Below are 27,082 nucleotides of genomic sequence, written 5' to 3'. Positions count from 1 at the left end.
ATGTTTTGTAACTAGAACCCTCTAAAAAGTTCTGTTTGTAACAGATGGAAGCACCGATGGAAGCAGTGCTTTGTCATACCCACTGCCAAAAGTTTCTACTTTTCCACCTTCATTTGAGTTTTCCTCTCACACCTTCATCTCCTCATATTGATATGAGGTGCTAAAAAAATTGATATCCTAGGTGCACCATTCCTTTCTCCTTCCTTTAGTATTCTGCCCAACAACTCTATCAGTAATTTTAATTTTTTTTAATGTTTTTGAATGTTCTTGGAATTTGCAGTGAAAAGCACTAATAACAAAAATTACTCATGAGTTTCAAGCATGGGCAATAGAGTGACATATCAGTGCCCTCCAAGTGACAGTTTACTCTCATGATGGAGTTTAAAGAGGACTATGATGAATCATTCTTCAAAAGTAAAGAGGCACACACAAAAAGAGTGGTGTTATTTTTAAATACAGAAGTGCATGATCAAGGAAAACTTCAAAACCGTATGTGATACAAGTGCCTTAGGCAGCTCTGATTGCTTAAGTAATACTTTCAGTATTTCATCTCAAGTAAAGTACTTTTTTTCTAGGGAAACAGGTCATGGTCAGAGATGACAAAGATAAAAATGGATTCTGGGTCTGCCATTCCCATAGGAGAGCTGTAAGAGAGGTATCCATTTTCTGTTTTAAATTGAGCGTGGTTAATTCAAACTTTGCCCTGTGTGTTCTCTCACTTTTGCCATCCTGGTCACTTAATTTCTACAGTTTCTTTTATATTATCCAGCACTCTGTCTCACCTGATATACTGTACCAGAACAGACCTACGCAAACACCAATCCCACTTTCCCTACTAGATCCTTTCAAGATGATATTTAAGAAGGCACCATAAAGATAACTAAAATAAATATTTTCAAATTACTATTACTTACAAAATAAATAAAACAAATGTGTGTGACCGGAAAACAGTGCCTGCTTTCAGTTTGTTTCCATCAAGTTTAATGGGGGCAGGAATTGCTGTATTCCACCCGGGCAGAGCACAGCCATGACTGGTAACCTCAGTGTTAATGTGAGACTGTAACTACAGATGGTGGCTTAGGTATTCTCAATTCCAGAGTTTCCTTTGCTTGTGAATGTAAAATATAATTCTGACACATTAAGAAATTAGAACTGTGCTCAAGTTACCTGTGCATAAATAGGATTCTGGTTTCTACTAGAAATTACAGCAATTTTTCTCTCACCTGAATGCATCTGTAGAGCACAGGTGAGACTACATGCACAACACATTCCTGATGGCTGGACTCTGGAAAAAACCTGGTGCTTTGACACATACAGTCGTAACAGGGAAGTGTGATGGGAATCCTGCAATTAAAAAACCAACCAAAAACCAAACCAAAACAACACAAAACCAACCAACCAAACAAAAAAAAACCCAAACAAAAGAATACCTTTACATAAAGGAACAATGGTTTTTAATTACTCATCAAGCTAAAACGTGCATGGCGCCTTTTACCGGAGTGGTTTTACGGACCAGGGGCGGGTCTGGCCCTTTTCAGGCACAGCCGCAGCTCTGTTAAGCCGGAGGGGCTCCCAGCGCCGAGACCCGCACCACCCGACCCTGCGTGCGGGAATCCCCTCACACTGCCCGACGGCGGCCGCCCCGAGCAGGCGGCAGGGCGGGGTCGGGGAGCCGGGCGGCCGCTGCCCGCAGGAAGCGGGAAAGGGGTGCAGCCTCTGCACGGCCAGAAGCGGGGGCAGAAAGCAATTCGGATTCCTCAAGGCGTTTTACTTCTCGCCGGACCTCGTCGCCCCAGGCAGAGCGGCCACGACGGCCGTGCGTAGCAAGGGCCGCCGGGCGCTGCCGGGGGTTTGGCGGACAGCCTCACCTCACCCACCACGGCCCTGACGAGCCGCTGCCGGCCCGGTTCGGTCCGGGCCAACGGGTGGCCCGTAGCGCCCCGTCAGGCGGGGCAAGGCGGCAGGGCTGTAGCGGTCGGTCTGTTGTGTCCGTCGCTCCTCCCCCGCGGGGAGGGGGGATAGAGGCGCCCCGGCGGCGGCGTGTACCTGTCGAGGCGGAGGAGGAGCCGGATCCGGGGAGAGAAGGACAAAGTTAACTGGAAAGTTTAGAGGGGACCGTGGGTGGGAAGAGAGAAGCTGAGAGGGGAAGGGCGATCCCGCCCCGCTGACCGCAGCCGGGGACTCCCCGAGGAAGAGGCAGGAGCCGTGCTGCGGAGCCGCAGGGCAGAGGAGAAGCGGCAACCTCAAACTCTCCCCTCCCGCCACTACTGGACGGGCCCTCACAGGCACTTGGAGGCCTGCTGAGGTAACCGGCTCCCGGGAAGGGTACGCAGCCCCGTCCTCCTTGCCCGCTGCCCTGTGCGTCTTCGTCTCTGGGGAAGAAGCGGTCTGCCAGGACCGGCGATCCCGCCGGGACGAAGGGCTACTGGTGATCCCCCCCCCCCCGGGGGCTCCTTCGCCACCGGCGCCAGGGCTCTCGGCTCCCCTTCGCCGACACCTCCCCGCTCTTCCCTCCTTGCGACCGGCGGCTCCCATGGCTCTGAGCAAAGGGCTGCGGCTGCTCTGGAAGCAGGAGCCGGGGCCCAGCGCCCTGCTGGAGGCGCGCACTCGGCGGGACTGCCTGTTGCTGGAGGCCGGCACCGTGGCGGCGCTCAGTAAGTGCCCGCGGCGGGCTGGGCCGGGCCGGGTTGGGCCGGGCGGCTTCCCGCCCGCTGCATGTGGGGGAGGCTGTGGCGTGGGGACGTGGCGTGTCTGTGGGGACGCTCCTGGTGCCCGCGGGACTCGTGTGGTGCCGGCGAAAGGTGCCGGGGCGCGATGGCCGAGAGGTTTGGAGCGCTTTTACCTGCGGTGTGGCGAGAGGGAATGGAAGAGAGCTGACCTGGGCCCAGCGCGATACTGACCATAGGGAGCTCCCTTCCCTTTAAACCACCATGGCCCTCCAGACCTGCTAACTTGCTGCTGGTTTGGGGCGACTTCAGGCGCTCTGCCATGCAAGAAGGGCTGGGCAGCATCTCCTCTCTGTGTGACCCCAGCCTGACCCATGTCTGACTGGCTCTTTCCCTGCTCAAGATGCATTTACCTTCCTCACCAGCAGCCGGGGTGGAAGAAGCTGGAGAGGACACCTACCTGAGTCTGTACAGGGCACCTTTACTTGTGCAAGCCTTGTACTCTACATATTTGGATGACCCTTGGTGACTTCAGAAAAGGGTCCAGCTAAAGGCAAGGGGCCCGCTGCCTCTTCAGAATTTCTATTCAACTAGATAGAGTGTTAACCACCAGTGTAGGTGTCCAGTTCACAGCAGAGACTACTTAGGATTTGTGTCCCATAAAGAAAACTTGGATTCTTGCTGTGGTGCACTACCTGCCCTTGTGGTTTGTACTGTGTGTGGTATCTGAGTGTCAGGCTCTTACTGGAGGAGCTCGAGTCTCACCTGAGGCTGTAGAAGTTGCAAACGTGCTCAGGATTGTCTTGTCTTGTGTTTTGATGCTTTCCTCCTATGAAGTTAATCCAATGCCAATGTTGAGGCAGACACACAAAAATGAGGTAACCTATAATTCAAGATGCAGAGTAACACTGTGCTGTGCTCTTGAATTGTGCTGTGTGTAATACCTGTTCCTGCGATTGTGCCACAGTGTTACCAGAGTCTGAATTCAAGCAGATCAAAGGAAAAGAGAAAGACTTCTCTGTCATTTCTGCTGTTAAGAACTGTATGTGTGTTGTGGCTTCTACAGCCACGTCAGCTCAGGATCTGGGTCCACTGAGCTGAATCTTCCATGATGTATGGTTGCAAGACATCCACATTAAAATGCCTAATTTTCAGCTATTGGAGATTTTATGAACGAAGTAAGCCAAGCAGGTCTACAGGTGGCAGCTGGTTTCACAAGAATTTATAGGTTCTTATAGCGGAAAAAATTCACCTGTTGTGATACAGATCTCTTATTGCCACACTGTGGGATTATTTTTTAATGTAGGATTCTTTTTTAAATTTTGATGGAATTTTGTGTGTTATTTTGGGGGTTCAGTTTCTCGCTAAATTAATTGGTACTCGTGCCCATTAATGTGTTACATTTTTCTAGGATTTTTGTGTTTGTTTTCAATCAACTGACAAAGTACTGAGCAGCGTTTTACTCACTTTCTCTGATTCAATAACCTTTTGCGTTAAAACTCTTCCTTTGTATCAATGGGTTTTGATCCCACTGAACTATCAGTATGTCGTTATGCTGATACAAATCTAAAGAAGCTCCACTGCCTAAAGCCAATGTCAATTAATGGGATTGACAGACCAGCATTTGTGTAGTGATTCCAAGCCAATTTGTAGGACAAATAGTTGGAAAGATTAATTGAGATCTCCCTAATAAAGGGAATCATCAATTTACAATAGATTTTTCTGCCTTGGTGTTACAATCTCCCATTTGAATTGCTCTAGCTAAAAATTATTGGAGAATTTATTTAGCCTCTTGTAAAATGTGCCTTAAGAAAAATTTTGATGTAGTGATCTCCATGGTGGCTTCTGTAAAAGCCTGTTTGCTGTGCCTTTTGCAAGTCCAATGTCACCTCTTGAGATAACTGTAATTATGCAGGCATTGGCATCCAGCCCACTCCATGTTAATATCTTTTGTCATTTTACTTCATTTAGTTTTTCTTTTCCTTCCTGGGTTGGCTCCCACATTGTAGGAAAACCTAGTTTATCCAGTTGAGCCTGTTTAGTCAGTTTCTTCTGTTTATGCAGTGAAGGACCAGAAAAGGAGGGAAGACAAGCATTAGGTATTGTGGTAGTAAATTTACAAGAATTGTGAGGAGGAAGCTCCACAGCCATGATGGTAACAGAAGCAACTTTAATTTTGTTTTGTTTGACTTGCCTTTAGGTTGTTACTAACAAGAGAACACTTCAGTGCAAGGCTAACACTTTGTAATATGTGGCTTAAGATGTACTGCCACTCAGATTTTGTTAATTTTGCCTTTTACTTTTCCATTTCTTAAATAATTTTTTTTTTTTTAAATTTGCATGCCTGTGGTGAGGAGGAGTTATGCAACTGTGTCTTGTGCAAACTTCTACATTAGATAAAAACAGACACACTTATCTGGAGCACTGAAGTGGTACAACAGTTCATGCCGTTTTGCCACAGCAGCCTCATGTCAATAGAACCGTCGAGAGGAATAGTCAGGGATGGACAATGGAGGCCCGAGATAAAATTTTGGTCATTGTTTATTATTCTTTTCCATAATTACCAGGTGTCTATACCCTTGAACAGGCAGGACATTGCATTTTTTTTAAAGTTTAATTGATTCTGTCGTACTTCTGTACTATAAGAAACTTGAATGTTGAATTTAGTATAGTGTGAGAAGGGAGTGAGAATCAATTTAGAAAAAGTGATGATACACAAAAGCAATCTAAAAAACCACACACTTGATTAAATACATTGTCTATACAGGCCATAAACCTCTGGTAAACGCATAATTAAAATAAACCCTTTCAAGTATGTAAGCCAAAAATATGATAATGTCTTGTGAATGGGGGACTTTTTCCTCTCTCAGTATGTTATAAAAATTCTGATAACAATTTTAGTCGTAAATTGGTTATATTTCAGAATTTCCTTATTATATGTAGGGATTTAATACTTTTTAACTTGAAAAATATTTGCACATTTGATACCAGTAGTGGGGATCTGCAGTTTATAAAATGAGCACACTTGGGCTGTAATAGAAACCTGACCTAAGAAACTTTTGAAAAAAAAAATCAAGGAATCCATAATCACAGCAGGGAACCTACCTACATAACCTCAAGCCCATTAATCTCACAGCAATGTAATATAAACAGAAAGCTCTCTGTTTTACCATAAATTAAATAGTATTTTTGAAGATGAGAGTTTTTCTTCTTCTTCTCATGATGTCACTATAGGGTGGAGGGTAAAAGTCCCTGTTTTCAATTTAACAGCATGTTTTGCCAGAGGCTTTTCAGCCTTGAAGCTTCAGTCATCTCCAGAAGGATGGGTGACAGCCTGAAACAATTCTTCCAGGCATTCTCTGAAGGAGAACATCAATAATTAGGTTATCTGGAAGAAATTTAGAGTAATGAAGGATCAAGAGAAATTGTCATTGATTTAGAAGCTCTTGTTTATACAAAAGGGAGCATAGATAAAAATGCTTTTCCCACTTTCAGTGCATTGCAGTTTTAAAGCTTTACAGGTGAAGGAGAATGGTGTAGGTCAGTCCTGAATTGCTGTCAGGGCAGTCACTGAACTAAACTAAGGCTATGATGCTGAAAATATAGTTATTTAACTTTATTATAACAGGTAGTCTCAGTAAAACGATGTCAACAGGAGTGCTCTGCTGTTGAGCAGAGTGTGTAAAAATATGTTTTTGCAAGGGCAGAGCCGAAGGTTACACAGAATTCTTTTTTTTTTTTTTTGCGTAAGCACTGATTCTGCAATTGCTTTTATGAAGGCTGTTACAACATCTGTTACGGGGGATCTTAAATGACCATGCTGTTTTCAAAAAATTGAAATTCAAAGCTGATACAGTGTGGGTTTTTGCAAATATGGCTGAAGGTTTTCCTCCAGACTTATACCTACAGGTTTGGGAAGGAGGCATTCACTAGGAACAAACTTATGTAGGGTTAAGGGGTGTGTGCACTCTGCAGAGCAGATCTGTGCCTCCTCTGCAGCTTCAGCTGCAGTTACGTGTGTGGTTCCCTGATGCATTAGGGTGAAATCAGGACATAACCTTGCAGAGGGAGGGATGCAAAACCAGGAAGTGGCAATTATTTACCTACCTATCTTTTGTATACAGAATGCAATTTCTGTGCTGTATGAACAGTCACTCTTCACAATTCAGTTTTGTATTTAGGTGGATAGGTATACCACTGAGTACAGTACGGAAATCAAACACCAATACTTGTGTAAGTGTATCACAGATGTATTTCTAAGCACGGCAGACTATCCAAAACATTGAGCCTAGCAGTATGACTCATTTTTACTCTTACACCAGGATATTTATACAGCTAATCTCCCTACTCTATTTTTTTAAAACTTCTTGTTTGCATTTAAAAAATCTTAAATAATCTGGTTATGATTTTTATTGACAGTTTCTCTAGTTTAGTGTTATTAAAAAAATTCCATTTGTGGATCCCTACAAAACATGTAGTGACAGTAATCTGTGTAGCAGAAGCCTTGCTTGGTTTTTTTGTTACATTGGCAATAGACACTTGCAAACTATGGTTTCTTGGGCTGAAATTCACAGCTATGGATTATAGGAAGATGTGTTTTACAATTATTTTACTGTTATTCAAAGGGAAACTGAATACACAGAAGAGGGAAGGTAGAGTGTAGAGTGTAGCTTACAAATCTAGTTATCAATGCTAGGGAAATGTTAGTTGTTGTGAGGTGTTCTTAGTTGTTTGTCTGTAGTGACTACAAGTTTATGTCTAATATATGTAATAAAGCATAGAATAGTTTGGGCTGGAAGGAACCCTAAATATCATCTAGTTCCAACCCCCCTGCGTGGGACACCTCCTACTAGACCAGGTTGCTCCAAGCCCCATCCAACCTGGCCTTGAATACTTTTAGGGATGGGGCATCCACAGCTCCTCTTGGCATCCTCTTTCAGTGTCTCATCACCCTCACAGTGACAGGACAGGAACCACAAAGATAATGATGAAATCCAGTACAATGACTTAGGGATTTCTTTTTTATCTTTATGTTCTTGATTGCCTGCAGACCACAGCACGGGCCAATAGAAACCTGGTAGTTTCATTTATTGTGTTTTCAGTCAGAAATACCACTTTCTAGAAAATGTGTAAATATATTGCTTAAATGTTTGAATATCCACTCTGAACTGTAACCATGACCACAGACCTCTTCCCAACTGTGTATTGCTTGACCTATATGGTTTCTCAGAGTACAGTATGACTTGCATAATGCCTGTGTAGCTCAGGTTGAATGTGAACAGGGAGATGTTATTGATGAAAGATAACAAAAATAAATGAAAATGCAAGAGTGCTTTAGGCCTTTCTGAGGATGACAGGAAACAGGAGGCATGTTAATTGTCTGAACTCTTATACCAGAGATCATTTGTATTACTAGGTAAGATGCTGACAGTGATGTATATTTATTACATGTTTTTGAATTTGTGTATGGAATTTGTTTGCTTGTAGGTTTGTTCTTTCTGTGGAAAATTCACACTTCTTTCCCCAAAATGCTAAAAGACACAAATAAAGGAGACAAGCTACTGAGATCTCATCACATCAAACCTGTCTAAAAGGACTTGGAAATGCTTCAGAGTATATGTGTACAGTGGTACCCCCAGCTAAGCAGGTGTGATTATTTCCAGAATCAGGTTTTACAAGGGGGAGAGACAGAGTCTGTAGCCTAGTCCGAGACTGTTTTCTTCAAGAGGTCTTGAATATTGGATTTGGAACTAGGAGTACCTTTCTGCCCACGTGGTGGGCACTGACTTTTTTGGGCACTGTATGTTTCAGAGACTGGTTAGTTCTTGCTAAGTTTGGGAGATCCACCCAAAGGCAGGGTTAACTAAAGGAAGCTACATATGTCTGGCCAGTTCCTGTTAGACACTAAATTGAATTTGCAGCTTTTACAAGCAGGAAGTCACTCTTGGATAGGCCACGTGGTATATGTAGCTACAGGTCTTTTTGTAGTGTTTTTCTTTAGTTCTGAAATATTTTATGCATGGAAAAAGATCACTTTTAGTGGAGTTGATCCGAGCTTAGTTTCATTGAATTATTGTGTACCTCTTGTTTCGCAAGGGTTAAAATTTTGATCTAGCATGTGAACCTTATATATAATTTACACCAGGAGCTTTTACGTAATTGATATTAAAAGTGCTTGAGAAATGCAGACAGTGTGCAAGTGTGTAAAGCTAAAGACAACACAATTGTGGTAATTATGCCAGAGAGGTAGATACTCAATTATATGGTTTGTGAAAGGAAAGATTACTAAAAATATTAGTGGAAAGCTTTACTGGAGTTTGGTAATCACTGTGTACTCTTGAGTACATATAGCTAGTACAAATGCACTGTGTATTTGCAAACTCAACTTGCTCTCTAGGTAGAAACTATTTTTGTGAGTTTCATCAACTTCTGTAGCAGTAGTGTGCATTAGCTATGTGTGTGTCTATCAAGCTCTCTGGCTTAGAAAAAACAGAGGTTTACATGTTAAACTTAAAATTCTCATCCTAGATTTTCAAGCAGACCACTCTTACTGCCTCTGCACTTCACAGTTTTTGTGAAAGCTGTTGCAGAATAAAACCCTTTCCTTTGGAACGTTTAACAGTTTATTAGGGAAATAATTTTCATTTTACCAGTTAGAGAAATGCTGCATCTTTGGGCATCCAGCTATCAAATGTTATTGCTAGAAGTATTTTCAGTGTTGCTGAAACTTGCCAGATGTGGTTTATGCTTTCCCTACTCATCAACAATCCTTTAGAGTTTTGCAGTAACTTTCCCCATAACTCTCTTCATTGAGCAAAGGCAGTAGCCTATCAGCTGGATTTGTTTTCTGTCTAGGCACTTACTTTCTGATTATGGTTCTTGTGTCCAAGCTCTGTTTGTGAGTAGTCCAGACATTTCAGACCAGCTTTTAATGACAGTTATTTGAGATTTCAATAAGAATTTTTTAAGATTTGTAAAGATATGAACTTGGCTCAAGCCCAGTTCAATAATGTCAAAAAGTGTGAAGTCACACTTCAGTCATCCTTTTTATGTATTGCTTTTTATAGTGTATTTGGGGACTCCTCCTCATTATCCCTCACTCATTAAAAACATAAAATAACCCGCTGAGCTTTCTTACAGTCTAGCTGGGACTTGCCAGTGCTGGAGGAATCTCTCCTGTATTACCTCCTGCACAGTGGTAGGACATGGAATGAGACAGCACTGTGGTGGCTGGAGGCTGTGAGGGATGAAGGAGTCATCCTTCTGGTCATGAGGACCCTTACAGAGGGGATGCAGCATGTGGGAGCTGCTGCCTCATGCCCCTGGCCCATGCAAAATGGCAGTGGTCACAGTGCATCTCAGGAGTTTGTGCAACACTAAGGAGTATAATGGGATGAGAGTCTTCAAATTCCATCTGCATCTATAGCATTGATTGATGGATTTTCCCCACACAAATTTGGTCTCCATGCACTAAAATGTTCAGGCCTCTGTGTTTACATCAACCCCAGGTGTAGCTGTGTCTGACACCTTCCTTCCATCTCAGACTATCCACAGGTGAAGTTTTAGAGCATACTATATCTTTAGAGAATGCATGGAAGTGTCAAGAACAGATCACCTTGTTACTTTTTTGATTTCCCAGACCAAATTACTTCACAGAACAAAATGGATACCCTAGATTAAATAACAGAATCTGCCAAGTGGTAGAAGTTATGGGCAAGTTGTTAGCCAGCCAAAAAAAGTGTCAGTGCAGCCCAGAATCTGGAGCTTTGTGTTCAAAGGCTGCTTCTCCCTTCCAGGTAGCTCTGCTCATGCTGATGCCCTGACTGATGGGCCCTGACTCTGCAGATAAATGTTCTGTCAAATGGCCTGACCAGAACAAGGATTTATTTTTGTTGCACTAGTTGCAAAACGCAGCTATTTGTGTGTTTGGAAGTGTCCCATACCAGGAGCTGATGTGTCTGTGATGCTTCTGACTTGACCTGGGAGACCTTGGTTGCTTCAATACCTGCCAGTGTCAGCTCCTATTTGCTGTTAGTGTCATGAGTTTTGTGTTGCTTATTTCTACACTGGAAAGAATTCCATTCTTTTGGATCATGCTCATACCAGACACTTAAACAGCCAACTTTCCAGCCCATTGAAGAGTATCGCTGTGCTTTCAAGATGTCTTTTAAACGCTTTCAGGCGTTTTTTTTGTTGTTTGTTTTTTTTTTTTCCTTTTTTTTTTAATATGTAAGGAAGGGAAATTTTTTAATATGTAAGGGAATCTTTTTTAAAAAATAAAACATTCTTGCAATCTATCTAAACCATTTCTGCTGACGTTTTTTTGAAGTGCTAGAGAACTGACCTTCATGAGTCTCTTAAGAGACTTGGTGTTGTCACCAAGTATTTAAATTGTTATTGTCCAGTGATTTACCTTACTCGTTAAAAATCTCTTTGTCCTTTTTCTGTTGCTTATGTTTTGTTTAATTGGTGTGTGGCATCAAAATTTTACTAGTTTCTCCTGATTCTGTTTTTCTAGGAAAGGAAAACAGATAAGTTGTGAGCCTGATAGCAAAAATAAAATAAATTAGCAAGTCTTCCTGATTTGTTATGGATGCAAAAATTGAGACAAATATATCTTGATTTCTGTTGGAGGTTGTCTCTGGTAAGGAATTTTGGGAGTGGAATTGCCCTTTCTTTTCCATTCAAATGTCAGTCGTATGTGGGTTGTTTTCCATGCTTCTCACTGAGCTACTTGACTTCGAGGTTTATAAAGAGAAGTCTGTTTCTTTCTTTTCTTTTCTGTCATCCATTGCAGGCAGTTCAGTTTCCTTTATGTGCCCAGACATTTATAGATATTTTTTAACTGCTGAAGTTTATTAGAAGCATAAGATTGTAAAGTAGTAGCTAACCTCTAAAAGCACCACACTGCTGTCTGTGGTCCAAAAAGTAAATGGACATTTGAGGGTCACAGCTTCTTTTCCTTGTTCATGAGACTAAGCTTATTCCTCATTGGGAAATATGTACAAAATGCAGACTTGGCAATTCAGCAAGTATTTCAGTTTTACTTTAACGTAATCAGTGGTAAATTTGAGTCATGTTCTGGCTTACTATCTAAATATTCCGTTCGTGCCCACTTTAAGTCAGTGGTTGCAGAAATACATGAATCTAACTGAAATCAGCATCTCACCCATTGTTCATTTATTTTTAATAAGCTAGTTCTTACTTCAGTAAAATATGTTTATTTCATCCTGAAGTCAGTATCTGCTGTTGTGCCTGCACTGTTATGTTGTCTTGCAAAAAAAGATTGCAATTCTGTCTGAAATCTGAAAGCAGAAACTGTCTCCTTTTGTACATTAAGAAAATATATATTGTATTTTAGCTTATGGCCAGAAAAAATGGTATTTTTGTTCTCATTTTAGAATGGTGTAATGTTTGCATGTGCCTGTATTTCACTTACTCTGAAACTGATGTCGCATTTATAAGAGAGAGTAGAACATTACAAATGATCATGTTATTTGGAAAGGTGGTGAGTGCCCTTCTTTTCTTCTAAGGTGGTGTGTGCAGATGCTATGCATTTTGGTCCAAATCCTTTTTTTTATCACTGTGTTCTTACCACATTTTAGCCCTACCTTTGCATTGTTGTTTTGTTGACTGAGTGAAATCAAGTGGGAAGCACTGGTGTAGATGATAGTGGAAAATATTATAAAGACTGGAAAACTAAGGTTTGCTGCCTTTTGTTTTGTTTCTCAGCTCCAGAAGAAAAGGATGCAATTAAAGGACAATATGAAAAACTCATGGATGCTTATGGCTGCTTAGGAGAACTTCAGATTAAATGTGGTAAGTGGCCAACTGTATGATTGAGACTGTAAAATGTCCACGCAATGCTAAAAGACAGGACTGGGTAGCTAAAATTGTCAAATTCTGTAATTTGTGAAAGCTAATTGCACCTTGTTGTGTCCATTTTGGAAAGGATTTGTTTCTTCTTCTATGCTGTGCCAAAAGCATATCACTAAATGATAGTCCAAGAATTTTGGATTTTTTCTTGCTTCTGTCTAACATTCTTAGCTGAAGATAATTGCCATTTTTTCCCTTGCTACATTTGTCCAAGGCAAGCTGTAATTTCTTGCTTTTTTTTTTTTTTTCCAAAGGATCATGCTAAACAGTGATTAATGGTCCTCTGAGACTGCACTACTCCAAATTCCCATACCTTGCTATAATGTCCAGTTGACATTAAGTAGTTCTCATGGATAAGCATTTGCAGAAGTCTTTAACTTCAGCTGGTGTAGTAAAGAGTATTTATTGCCACTGCTGTAAACTTCAGTACACTTTGGGAATCTTGATTTAGGAAAGGAGTTGCTATTACACTGTCTACAGGAATGTTAATGGAAATAGCATTAGGAAGAGAACAGTAGTTGCTGATTTGAAGGTAATATATTGTACCTTCTGCAGTGGACTTGAAATTCACTGGTAAAAATATGCATTAAAACAAAAAGCAGTACATGCCTTTTCCCCATGGTCTTCTTACGGTGAGCCTTAATTTTGAGCTGAGGGAATGACAGGACTTTTCCATATAACCTAGTGCATGATGAAGGAATCTGCTGTTGGTATTTAGACTAATGAACAGAAGTGTACCTTTTTACAGCCCACTTACCATTTTATGGCTTGAGTAATAGGACTTGAGAGTGATCTCAAGAAGTGACTGCAGTCTGAAAGATTTGTGTGTCATAATTTAAAGCTGTAGGCCCATCTAGTATTTAAAAAAGAATGTGGGCTTTTTGTTTGTTTTGTTCCTTGTGGAGTTAATTTGGCATTTCTGTGGAGATTCATATCAATTCGTTAATGTAATTAAAATCTGAGAGCTTGTGATTATTTCTTGGCACTTGAACCTGGAGTCTAATGAATCCTGTTGGAATAGTAAAGGAATGTAGCTGTTGAATGCAAACTCTTCAAGCTACAGATGAGGGTAGTTTCTCATATGTGATGGGAACTAAACATATGTGGTTCTAGTCTTCATGTTAAAAGGTGAATGATTTTAAATGGGCTGTGAAATCATTTTAATCTTTTCTCCTTTTATTTCTGTGTTTCCCGTGTCCTTACTTCTTTTTGAGTAACAGCTGCTTAACTTCAGTGCTGTTGAAGTGTGAGCTTCTTTCTCTCTGACCTTTTTTGCTGCACCTGTCTTGTTTTAGCATTAAATTACAAGTCCTGGTACAAGACTTCCTTTGGAAAAGATTGTTAAAAATTTATTGGTAATTGTATAAAAAAAGAAAACTGTTGGAGGCAAACTTATAATTGTGATTGTGTGAAAAGTCAGGAGGGTCATGCTGTGATGGTAAGCAAAGGTAAGCAAGCATTTTCTGCTGCTCATCATGTCCTGAAAGCAAAGATAATTGCATGCCTGCTATCTTACCATTCAAGAGGTGTTGCAGTTTTTTTTTTTCAGTCTCAGGTCTTCTGTCTTGCATTTAAGTTCGAACCCTTTAGCTGTTGCTTAAATGAAAGATTAAGACTAGAAAGAAATGCACTGTAACTTTTTTCCCCTTTTTTTTATACAATGTATTTAGCAGCTGCAAAAAAGGCCATAATTGGCCAGTTCTTCACTGAATTTAGGAGTATCAGTTTTTTCTTACAACTGGAAACTTGCAGACCATAAGTACTAAATTAACTGAAAATATTTGTGAAAGTACATTCCACTGTGATATTAAGAGAATATATTTGTAGAGCAGAAGGGGGAGTCTTTTTTTCAAGATGTGAAAGATGTCTCTGAGCACTTTAATTAATCTGTAAATACCATTCCTTAGGAATCCAAATAAATCACATTGTATGCCTGCCAAAGTAGATCTTGCTTTTCAGAAGAAAGTAGATGAAATATGTGAAACTGACTCACATAGTTAATGTTTCCCACCAGGAATAACATTTGCTTCTATGTACTTATGTCTGTTAACATGACTCACTAAGTTCTACTGCTTTCTTTTGTGAGATGGATGGCAGCAGAATGAATTGTACAGTGTTTCTGAGTTGTATCTCAGCCAAGATTTTGCTGCCAAAGAAGATCTAGCAGTGGCAAATGCATCTTAAGCAAAGTGTTAAAAGAGCTGCTCTGCAGTATTTGGTTAGACACTGAAGTATCAGTAAGGAGTGCTTATATAATGTAGAATTTTGACACCATCACCACATAGGTTGTTAGTTTAATACAGCTGCTGTATTTGAGAGGCATTCTGAATAAATTGGACTGTATGTACTCTCACTCTTGCACATATACAGAATACAGTTGAAAGGAAGAAATTTCAAAGGCAAAAAGGACAATTACACACCTGTTTTCTTTCCTTTCTGTCATTTCCTAGTAATGTAATTGCATTTTGAATAGGAAGAATGAGTATCTCTGAGCCTAAAACTGTAGTTCAGAAAACTCTTGGTTCTTTTCAGAATTCTGCTATAGATTTCCTCAGGTATTTTTATCTACAAGGTTAGAATCTGCTCCTCTGCTGTGTTCTCTTGCTAATTTTGGAAGCAGATGAGGAGCAAAGATACCTTGCAAATTGTTTTTTAGTGAAATATGAAGTGAAGGCATGCGTTGAGTGGAGGTGGAACAGGATGAGAGAACACGAACAGTGGCATGACTGCTGAAATGGAGAATGAGCAAAAACTGGAATGAATTTAATTTTTAGAAGGAAAAGGCATTCTTGAGTGAAATATTTAGTTAAGAAGGACAAAATAGGAATTGAATATTGGCTTCTTTTCACCACAGCTCATAATAGGCAACCCTGAAGTCATCCCATACACTGCAGAGGAAACAATTGGCTTGAGTCACGTAGACAGGTTAAATACAGAAACTGCAGCTTGTTATTGTAGGGTGTGACGTACCAGAACTGTGCTTCCTTTTCAACTTGGATTAAGGCAGTTGGATTCAGAAGAGCTTTTGGAAAAATGGATGGAAGCTTTTTTGTCTTGTTTCTATGCCAAATATTCTCCATCCCTTGCCTCCCTTGTGCAACCTGATAAAAGGGCATTCAGTACATATTGCTGTGAGCAAAACCTTTCTTACATTTCTTTGAGAGTTCTCTAACAACAGTTACGGTGATTTGTAGCTGTAATGGGGCTAAATAATGATCTTGGTCACAATGCATGAACATTTATACCCATCTGCTTGAGATCAAAATTTGTTCCGTAAGGTTTGAAAGATATTTTTTTCTTTATTACTAAATAAAGTCCTGCTTTTTCTGGGGGGAGGGGTCTTGCTTTTTCATAGATGTGTTGCTATAGAAATCATGACCAGAAAGGAACACTTTACTTCTTTCTCTAAAATTATTTCAGATTACTTTAAAACATTCCAGATTGCATCCCAAGGAAATTAGGGATATTTCTACTGCTGTGATCTTCAGTTGCCGTTCTTATGTTCCTAAATTATTTTCATCTATGTATAAAGTTTAGGAAGCCTAATATGAGCAGGATTGTAGAAGTTAAAGAAAAAGAAAAAAAATATAATTGTTTTCCAAGGTGGGGGGGCCTGCTGAATAGTCCTCAGCTGATGGGGTTGTTGGTACAAAGTGAAGTGTAAGAGTCAGACCTGGAGCCTTGGTCACATCAGAGGAAGATGTTTTCCATTTTTGGAGGAGCTGCTTTTTATTGCCCTTAATGCTGTCCCCTTCTGTCATGCACCTTCTAGCTGTCAGCTGTAGATAATGTGATTTCTGCCACTACTGTGCATGAAATCAAGGGAAAGTGACTATAAATTCCTCACCCTGTGTAGTTCCATTAATTATGTAAGAACTGTTGGGCTCCTGTTTGAAGAAATAAAACTGGAGTTTGGCTTGTCCCCTGTTCCAGATCTGCAGGGAGACCCTGAGACCTCGTCTGGCTGCAGCTGTAGGACTGGCAGAGCCAATGACTTTAGGGAATTTATTTGTGTTAATTCCCCCTTTGCTCTCGAAGATGCACTGCCAGCATTTTAAAACAGCTTCCTGGCTTATTTGGAGCTTAAATTAGAGGAGTGACTGCTCATTTTATGGCTGTAGTGATTTTTTTTCCATGTTGCAGCTGATCTTCTTGACGGAGGAAACATGAAGACTTTGAATACAGTTTAGCTCCTTTCCAAGTCTGTGACTCCATAATATGCTTCCTGATGATGCTGCCAGGTGGATTTGACTGGAGTACCTGATTTTTTTTGTTGTTGTTGTGGCTGGTGTTAGTCTGGTACTTCAAGTGCTACTTGCATAAGAACAATTTCACTAAAAACTTAAAAGGAGCACTACTTTTAATGTAATTACAGAATAGGAAATGGCAGTGAGCTGCAGCTTTGAAAATTTAAGGCTGCATGGATTAATGGAATAGTCTTGATTCTTTAAAGGGGAAATACCCTCTAGCATTAAGGGATGTCTGGGTGTTTCTATTTGATGTATTTCATTAAAGTTGTGGTATTTTCACAGTTTACCCAACAAAACCAATTTATTTTTAAAAATTATCTCTTTCTTGTGCCATGACTTCACAAGTCTGCCTGCCATAGGAAATTCCATGTTGTGTTGACAACAGAATTATTGTTTTGGTTGGCTGGCTATGTGGTATCATTTTCTGGGAGGTGGGGAATGTGTAGTAAACCAGGAATGCAACTTCTTGAATTCTTTTGTGAGATTTATTGGCCAATAAAGTTATTTACAAAATAAAAGAATGTTTCAGTAAATAAATGTCGGCAAAAATGTTACTTTCCTTGCAGTGAGTACCTAATTAGCAAACAAGTATCTGCCAATTTTAGAAATTGAAAACTTCGATTTTAGTCTTGATTTTTGTAAAAATTACTTGCTTCAGTAGCAGCATCCATCGTGCTTGAAGCAATTTAAGCAATTTATACCCTTAAATGTAAGTGCATTTAGGTAGGGTTGTGGTTAATACATCTGTTTTCATGTTAAGTATCTGTTTTCAGCAGGAAATATTATGGCTTGTTAACATTTAAATACCACAAAAAAAAATCCACATTGAGTTTTTAAAATTTAAATTTAGAAGTAAATGGACTGATTTGATTTTTTTTTAAATTGTAATATAACTCTGTTAGTAGTCAGATTTTCAGTGATTTTCAAATAGGCAGAAACATTTTTCCTGTGGCTGGTAATGTTAGGCTTCTGTCTTATAAGGTACTATATGGTTATGTAACAATTTTATTTTATTCATTAGAATAATATTTTCAATCTGACAAAATGTCAAAATGAAAACAGCCTTGGTTGAGGAGAAATTGTGTGAGAAGAAAGGTTTGGGACTGGAAGAAGAGATTCCCAGACATAAACTTCTGTTGCTGGCAAAGAAGGGAAGATGGGGAAAGGTTTTTTTATGTTGTGTATAGCTTAGTGGTGGGTAATTTCTTTGGCCTTAATGGACACTTGATCAGGGGAGTAGTGCTTCAGTAGCATTAATTTTGCTGTGTAAGGTTCTAAAATGGTGAAAAGCTGATGGGAGTCTTTCTTCTGCTTGGGACCCTGTGGCTACATCTGTGCTGTGAAGAAAAATGGGGCAGGACACGGGCCTGGGCTCTATCAATTGGGTGTTGTGATGAGGTTGCTCCCTGTGCCAGGAGTGGCATGCACATTGGGAAAGGCTCTTCCTTCCACAGACAATGTGGTGAAAGCCCAGAGGTGATTCCCAGGAACAGTGCCCAGATACCACATGGGATGAAGCTGATATCAGGGGATGGGGCTTGGGACTTTTTTTCCAAGGTGCAGAGTCAGAGAAATTTGTTTTAAGGTGTGGCTGTGATTTTGTAGAGGTTTGGTATTCTGACTGTTTAGTAGCTGTGCTCCGTGATCTAAGCAAATCAGAGAGTTACAACTGATCTGAAGACAACCTGAGCTCCCAGAGCGATGAAATTCTTTTCCTCTCTTCAAAGGCATCATGAAAAGTGCATGAAGGCTGCTCCATAATTTTGGAGTACTGTAAAGAAATTTATTCTGTGTATATAGACTTGCAGAATGGTCTGGGTCAGAAACAGCCTCTAAAGACCATCTGGTTCCAATCCCCCTGCATGTGCAAGTATACCTCCCACTAGACCAGGCTGCTCAGAGCTCCATTCAGCCTGGCCTTGGACATTTCCAGGAAGGTGGCATACACAACTTCCCTGGGCAACTTGTGCCAGTGTCTGACCGCCGACACAATGAAGATTTTCTCCTAATGTCTAACCCAAATCTACCCTCTTTCAGCTTAAAAACATTGCCCCTTTTCCTATCACCACAGGCCCTCGTAGAAAAATTTCTGTCCATCTTTCTTATAAGCCCTCTTTATATACTGAAAGGTTGCAGTAAGGTCTCTCCAGAGCCATCTCTTCTCCAGGATGAACGGCCCCAACTCTCTCACGTGGAGTTGCTGCACAGTGGCAGTGTTACAGCTTCAGAAAGTTATCCTGATGCTTCAGGGACAATGCAGTAGCTTCTTAGCTGTGGTTATGTTTTTTGAGCTCATTAGCTTGTCATTTGGAGGAATTAAGATGCTGGACCTCCTCTTGCATAGATGTGTCTCCATTTTGGGGGTATGTGGTTGAGAGGAGAAGATAGTAAAAAAACTCTGGAATCTCTGCTAATGGATAGCAAGTTTCTAGCAAAACTGTAGTTTCAATTTATAGTTTGCTTTATTCCTCTTCATTACCTTTGTAAACTAAAGAATTGCTTTATTTAGATCCAGTTATTTTCTGCTGGTTACAAGTTCCTTGAAGGACAGAATCACAGATAACAAGCCTAATCAATTTTTTACTTCTTTTTTTTCTGTTTTAATGTTGAATTTCTCATTAGATCTCTTCTGAACCTTCAAGGAAAATTAAAGCCACTGAAGGCAATGAAAGTGTTTGTATTCATTGTCTCAGCATCCCAGCCAGCCAGCTCTCCCAAGCCTGTCACTTTTGGTTTTCTGTCCCTGAAGCTGATGATAGTAGCATATATTTATGGCGTTTCTAAACATTGCTTCCAAATTCCCATGAATGAGCTTTATTTTGAGCTATTCAGATTTGTATAGTTTCACCAAAGTCACCTATCTTGAGAGAGTTTACCTTTCTTGAGAGACAGCTCACTTCTACCCTTTCTGGAGGCTGCAAGGCAGTGTTTGTTCAGGTATGAACTACCAAAGTGATAACTCATGTATCTCCTACTCTTAATCCTTTATATTTATGCAAGCTTATATGCAAAGGAGGAAGATACTGTCAGGTTTTATGTGTTTTTAAAGCTCCACTGTGGTGTCATCTATGTACTACTACCAGAGGCATACTTCTCAAGAACACTCAAGAAGAACACAACATACCCTTGTTACAGAATGAAATCTGATGAAGAGAGCTTTTTAGTAAATACCACCTACACTGGCCTTTGTGCAGAACTCGAGTCAGCAGAACAGAATAAATAAGATCTAATCTCCCACCTTGTTCAGCCATTCCAGTCCCACGTGCCTACGCAAATATTCTGGCCCCACTGGAAACCACCCGTAGCTCAAGTTTCTGTTGCCAGCCTGTGATCTAGAAGTGGTGTTTCAGAAAAAAAAGCACCAGTTTTGTTGTGCAAGTGTTAGTCTGCATTTTCAGATGGTGGGCTGCTGTGGAGAGTCACAGAGGGATCCTACAAAGTGTTCCTTTTTGCTGTCTGAAGCCTTACTGTCTCAGACGGTCACTGTGCCCTTAGCTAAGTAGCTCGCTCTTGGCAGGTCAGCTGTTGCTTCTGCTACAATGGAGCAAGAAATCTTGGCCTGTTTCCACCTTTTCTTACTACCTAGGGTGAATGGGATGACATTGTCTCCATTAGAGGCTAACTTAAGTGAATCCAACAGTTTCTTCCAAGAAAAACCAGTGTTTTCAGAACAGTTATTCTACTGTTTCTTGATTACTTTATAATTTCAGAGAGAAGGAGCAGAGGCTGAAATCCTGCTGCGTAAAAGAGGTCTGATTGCAGTGGTGTTCTCAAGCTTCAAAATTTATCTTTTAGGTTTGGGGCCCTGAAGTTGAGCTGCTTCATGATTTCACACTTCTCTTCACAGCCGTGAGAGGTGGCATTCTTTCACTGATAACTGAGGTTGTCCTCTAATCATGTTCATGTACTCTTTTGTGACACGGAAAGCAAAATCTGAAGAACTGCTAATAGAGAAACTTTCTAAGTGGCTGAATACAGACAGCTTCAGCTGAAGACAGCAGGAAATCTGAACGCTTCGTATCTTTAAAGTTCAGAAATCAGTTGAAAAATCCACAGTGAGGAGTACACTTTATCTCATAAATGACTCTTCTTTTATGTTTCCCTTCAATCAAATCCAATGAAAACTCTTATGTTCCCTATCCTAACAGCAAACTCATTGCACTTTATAAATTAAGTTAGGAAAAACACACTCTAATGCACCAAAGGACAAGAATTTTTAAGTATTGTGGAATATTATGCAACTGCACTCACCTGCAATTGAAATTATTTCAGAAATATGAACAAATGTAGCCTGTGTGCAGCTCATTTTTTTTTTTCTTTTGAAGCAAAGATACTGGCCTCTGCTGGAGCTCTCTCAGAATTGCACATGACAAGACTGGTGAAAAATAGCATAGCCCATGTCCACCTGTAATTCTTTTGTAACTGTCTGTCACCCTCTAGGTAACACTCGACTGCACTTTCTGGTCCTGGTGACAGGCTGTACATCGGTGGGAAAAATCCTGGACGCTGAAGTTTACAAAATTACTGCAACAGATTTCTGTCCTCTCCAGGAAGAAACCAAGGAAGAGGAGCGTGTTACTGCCTTGAAGAAAATACTGAACACTGGGATGTTCTATTTCTCCTGGCCTAATTCAGGCTCAAACTTTGACCTGACTGTGCGAGCTCAGAAGCAGGGTGATAACCACTATGAGTCTGGTAACTCGTTCTTCTGGTCAGTACTGCATGTTATACCTAAGTCTTCTCTTATGCCCACCTATATCTTAGTAGTTAAACATTCTCAGAGGGAAATGAACACATACATTTCAAATGCAACTCCTTTCATTTCATTGTCATGTTGTTTCACATGGGAATGTGGCTTTTGTGAATTCATACTAAACCTGGGTCAAACAAAGTAGCTGCTGTTTAATGAAAAGTAATCTGACACTAAAATGCAATTTTGAAGAAAGAAACACAAGATGTGTTGATCACACTACAGAAACATGTCTCTACGTATCATGAATGGTTTCCTCTGCAGTTCTTTATAATAGTCTGCTTTAAAAGTTATCTAATAGGAATCTGCACTTGAAATGTTCATAAATCCCATAATTATATAGTCCCATAATATAACCCCAGAAATATCTGTTAAAGCCTGTTTATGTTGAAAATATTGATACTGATATGTTTACAGACCAGTGTAAATATATGTTGCTCAGAAGGAAACTCCTATGATGCACTGCTCCGTACTTACTTTCTTGTGCTTATAAAGCAAAGAAAAACCATTTCTTGTTGTGGTAAGTATTGGTTGAGCATAAAGAAAAACACATAATGCTGGGCTTTGCCTTCCTTAGGTGAGTTTGCGGTTGATGTAATTCAGTTTTTTTGCTTTATAAGATCTGGCAGAATGCTTGAATTTCTATACTCTCATTTTTAAAATTTTAAACAAAAGGATAGTGACACAGGAAGCTTAGCTGTACTGGAAATAAGCAAGGGTTATATGATGTAGCTGGAAAAAAACCTGTCGAAGTTAAATGGGATGTACTGCTAGAATATGTGAAAAGTGTTGTGGTCCAAACTAGGTGAATATTAAGTAAGCAAAAAAGTTCATAATGGATGATAAATAAACGTGAAAGGACAGGTCATTCAGGATAAATAATCTTTCTGGATATTATGTGATTTTGACTGGTAAGATCTAGTGTTTTAAGTTTAACTTGGAAGAGACATATATAGAGCTTCCTTTCAACTGTGCTATTTCTGCATCTCTCTCAAAAATCTCACCAAACCTGTTAAATCAGACACATGGAAAAATTAACTCCTTTCCTGTGGTGCAACTCCTAAGGTGGCAGTATTCCTTAATAAAGAAACTCTTTTTATTTGTACTGTCATTTGAAACTTTTCTTCTTGGAAGATAAGTATTCAAACTTTTCCTCACTGCTTCTGGCTAATCTAGGAGTAGCCCTTGAAGAGGTTCTGTTCTCTTATATATTGTGGAAGAGGGATGACTGTTAACAACATCACTTACAGAGCAAAAAAATGTTCCAGAGAAAATTCATCTTGAGGCAATTATGTGATATGGGAACTTTTAGCCCAAACAATAGTTCCTTGAGAAAAACAAATAATGGGATAAATTGTTACATGATGAAAAGTGTCAGATGACCTTAGCTATAAACAACAGAAACTCTCTGCTAAATGAGCTGCAGCAGCAAGAAATTCTACTAGCATTTGTCTGAGTGAGGACTTCCTCTGTGAGTAGAGCCAGGAGAAGGAGGTGGAAGAGATGCCAAGAATTGTTTTAGAGCTGCTTTTTCAGTTACATATTTAGCTTAAAAACCAGAAAAATGGCTTGCACCTTTTTCAGAGAAATGCAGTACTCTTGAAGAACAATTCTTTAGGGGTTTTGGTAGATGTAATAATTACTGTACAGATCTGCTGCTGAGCAATAAATGATCATAAAAGGGATTTTCTCGGCTTTCATCTGCGACTAAAGGCACATTTTGAAAAATGAAGTTAGCAAAACCATCATAATAGAAGAGGCTGGCATCACTTTTAACCAGTGGTAGGCTTCTTGGATTGTTGATCTTAAAATAAATAGAAGATTAAAACAGACAGTCCTCTTAATTTTAGTAGTACTTTTTGTAATATCTCCATTGAGTTATGGGTCCAGTTTCTGCTGGGAAAAATTTTCCTGAAAATCCTGTAAGATTTTAAAAGGTCCTTTTATACTGCAGTATATGCTAAAGTCCAGGCTGTACTGTTCAAAAAAGTAGTTTGCTTGACAGCGCTGTAATTTCTGGAAAAGATTCCTAAATACATATATATTTTTGGAGCTGAAAGAGGTGACATTTGCACCTGAATTTGTAAGACCAGAGGTACAAGATACAAGCACCTTGGGTGATAGCTGTGCTGTTAAAATATGCCACGTTCTGTTCACTGTAGTAGTTCACAAGGATTTCTTCCTGATATTTCCTGGTTCTGGATAAAGCAAAGGTGCAACAGAAAAGGAGTCCCAAAACATTAATTGCTTAAATCCTTGATTGCTGTGGGGTGGCACCCATGCCTGCCTGTCTTATTTTTTTAATAACAAGTCTGTGTGTTGTTGAACCTTTCAGGAACCAGCTATTGCATGTGCCCTTCAAACACTACCAGGTGAACTGTTCTGACTGGTTGCTGAAAGTGATCTGTGGCATAGTGGACATTCGCACTGTTTATGCTTCCCACCAGAAGGGCAAAGCCTGCCTCATCTCCCGCATCAGCTGTGAGAGGGCTGGTGTTGGCTTCCACATCCGAGGGGTCAATGATGATGGACATGTGTCTAACTTCGTTGAGACAGAGCAGGTAAGCAGATGTATCCAGGAGCTTTGAATAGTTCACTCCAGTTCAGTCAAGTTCAACTCGGGCAACACTACCAGTGAGAATCAAAGGAGTTCAGCAAGTGTTTTTTCCAGGAATATTTAAAATCTTACTGCATGAAATATCTATTTGTTCTTTTTCCCAGTAAGCATTTCTTTGTGATCTGTTCTTTTCTGTGTTTCCCATTTTTCCATACACAAAATTTTCACTAGTCCTTTTGATTTATTTTTTTTCCTGAATAGGAAAGTCTGGCCATTTGATATTGTAGTGGAATATATACATGATTTTTTAAACTATTCAGAGAGCGCTGTGTGTTAATTTATGTGAAATCAAGATGTGCAACCATAAGTTTCTTAACTGCATGAAACTTCCACACGGTTATCAGTAATCAGGCCCAAACAAAAAAAAGTTTTCAAATCTGTTCCAGAATAAATGTAACATTTCTATACATTCTGCATATATTTTTCAAGTGCATTTTTTCTGAGATTTATCATGCTTCCCATGCTATAGAATACTGGAGAAGAACTAGTCCAAATATAATGTAGTGGATTCTGCACTTTATTTCTCTTTCATTCAAGTGTCTCTGTTAGTCCGTACCATCAGGTTTGCTGGGCTAGCCATGGAAAGTCCCTTGCAATGGCATAACTGTGTTTCATTGATGTAGAAGAATATAGCTAGGTATACTGGGGTGATATTTGTTTATTCATTTACTTGGTAGTGTGGCTGTGCTATGGTGAAAAAGAACTCAAATATATTATTTTAGTTAAGCAGAAGCTGCCCAGCAAAGGAGCTGTTTTCGCTGTCAGTGAGATCATCATTAGCTAGTAAAGAGAACAGGAAAAACCCACCATATTCTCAGAGTCAGGGAAATTCCAGTGCAACTCATTTTGGGAGAGACTTTGCTTTGTATCCCCCTTGGTTTTGTGGAGGATTCTCTCCAGTGAGAGGTATTAGGATACAGATATTATACATACATGGTAAAAACTTTATTTCCAGCTGATGCTGAGACAAAATATATGGGTGAAAAACATTCAGTAGCCTCCTTTGATTGGTGCAACCAAACAAAGTAACAGACTAAGTTGGTTTTATGACACATAGTTTAGCTTACTACCATGAAAGTGAACAAAAAGCAGTGGACCCTGAAGAATCTGAAACCTTTTGTGCTAGCTGAAATAAGTGGTTTCTTATTCAGGTATAATAATGACCTTTTAGTTTTTGAATAGAAGTAGTAGTTACTAGCAGTCAGGGGGATCATACAGAAATTGATGTCTCTGTAAGAAGAATAGATAAATGGCTGGTAGTAGTTATCAACAAAGGACAAGGATCTGCTCTACACAATTTGACTCTCTTCTGTGTCTTCTGGGTAGATCTACAAAATGGCATGTGTAGCATAGATTTTTTTTTTTTTTTGTATGTGTCTATGTGCATATGTATGTGTGCATACAATGACAGTAAATTGCTTATGTGATGCTCATTAGAGGGAGGCTGCTGAGACATCTCCATATGAGATAATGAGTGTAGCATAGAGATACTTGAGCTAGATGTGTCATTATTTGTTCTAGAAGTTATAGCTGTTACTATAGAACTGCATCTGACTGCTGTGGATGGCACCCCCCCCTCAAAAGTGCTCATACTTTATCACCTCAAGGTGTAGTGTGAATGTAGTGGCTCACACTCAGTGCTGTCCTTTTTTTTACCCCACTGCAAGAGATAGGAATGCCTTCAGGCACCTGTTTGTCCGAAATTCAGCAATGTCTGGGTACTTCCAAAATTTCCTCTAGGCTGTGACCTTGATGGTGAAGCTTTAAACTCTTCACCAAGGACACATGTAGAGCTGCCTTAGACTTGGCAGTGCTGTGTTGCTCACTAGAACATCAGGAGGAGTTGTAGACTGATATTCCTGTCTGCAGGTGAGGATTCATCCTCAAGATGTCCTTAAAGCATGCATACCATCTTTCTGCCCAGTGGACAGAATTCTCATTGGGAATGTGGATGGATTTATGCTCATATCCTTTTCCTGGTTTGCATTTACAGTAGGCTTGCCTGGCAGTTTTCTACTTAGTATTTAGGCTTCCACAAATTCTGCTTGTTGGATGTTAAACTCTTCCCCTGCAGTGCTTGGGTCTAATGTCGGCCTCTGAATTATCTGCTAATAATTCCCTTTTGTGCTTCTGCACTAAAGCAACCACAAATCGAGTCCTGCAGCATCTACACCTTTCTAAAAAGTCTGTCAGTGCATTGGAAGGTTCAGATAGGTCTGCTCAATGAAAAGGGGAATTTCCCTCTGGAACTTGGAAACAGAAGAAGGGACATATCCCATAATTTAGTACCATGTATTGTATAGAGTTCTTCTCATGAGCGTTCGTGCAATGTAAGTTACTCAAGACTTGAGGAATGTTCTCTTGCTGAAATGCAAAGAAAATGTTAGAAAGGGTTGTCAGCTTTCTTTCAGATGAATGAATGTGCACTTAGCAGTTGTCTAATTATGAGAAATACTTCTGCTGTGCTGCTTACTACTTGGGTCAGAAGTAACTAGATTTATTTATATTCCTGGAGGACATTATGTGGCAAATTATTAGCATGAAAAATGAGATGGCCTTGCATCCCAGCAGAAAACCTGAGGGTTGGCTCCTGGTGTGTGGCAAAACAATACTTGTTTTCTGGTGCTTCCCTTGCTTGGGTCTGGGTCGGGCTCTTCACAAGAACTGCTGTGCTTTGTTCCAATTCAGCCAGGCGCTGCTATGAAGTGGGACAACTGAAGGCTTTTGAATGTTTTGCAATTGGGTAAGCAAAAGCTCAAGAGTGAAATGGTTATAGGGTAAAAGGCTTGAGTAGGTTGAAAATTACAGCAAGGGTTTGCAGTTTTAACTGATTGTGTGGTTTTGTTTGGTTTTTGTTTTTAAAGAAAAGACGGTTGCTGTTGCTAATGGTGATAAACATTAGTTTTACCAAGCTGAGTGTTTT

At 40.1% G+C, this 27,082-nt stretch overlaps 1 protein-coding gene across 2 annotated transcripts in view; it reads left to right on the top strand.

Annotated features, from left to right (window-relative positions):
• The first annotated feature begins 2,143 nt into the window (after positions 1 to 2,143).
• Positions 2,144 to 27,082, top strand: part of SYNJ2 (synaptojanin 2) — a 74,255-nt gene continuing 49,316 nt past the window's right edge. The window contains exons 1-4 of one of the 2 annotated variants that reach the window (XM_030448035.1): positions 2,144 to 2,654; positions 12,399 to 12,485; positions 21,233 to 21,503; positions 23,878 to 24,103. In XM_030448035.1, the coding sequence (XP_030303895.1) occupies positions 2,534 to 2,654; positions 12,399 to 12,485; positions 21,233 to 21,503; positions 23,878 to 24,103 (705 nt within the window). In that variant the 5' untranslated portion in view covers positions 2,144 to 2,533. The remainder of the gene's footprint in view (positions 2,655 to 12,398; positions 12,486 to 21,232; positions 21,504 to 23,877; positions 24,104 to 27,082) is intronic. The other variant, XM_030448036.1, reaches the window with a different exon arrangement.

The sequence above is a fragment of the Calypte anna genome, chromosome 3, assembly GCF_003957555.1.
Source record: "Calypte anna isolate BGI_N300 chromosome 3, bCalAnn1_v1.p, whole genome shotgun sequence".
Lineage (NCBI taxonomy): Eukaryota > Metazoa > Chordata > Aves > Apodiformes > Trochilidae > Calypte > Calypte anna.
The sequence above is the reverse complement of the archived record's forward strand: the minus strand, read 5'-3'. Positions and strand labels throughout refer to the sequence as shown.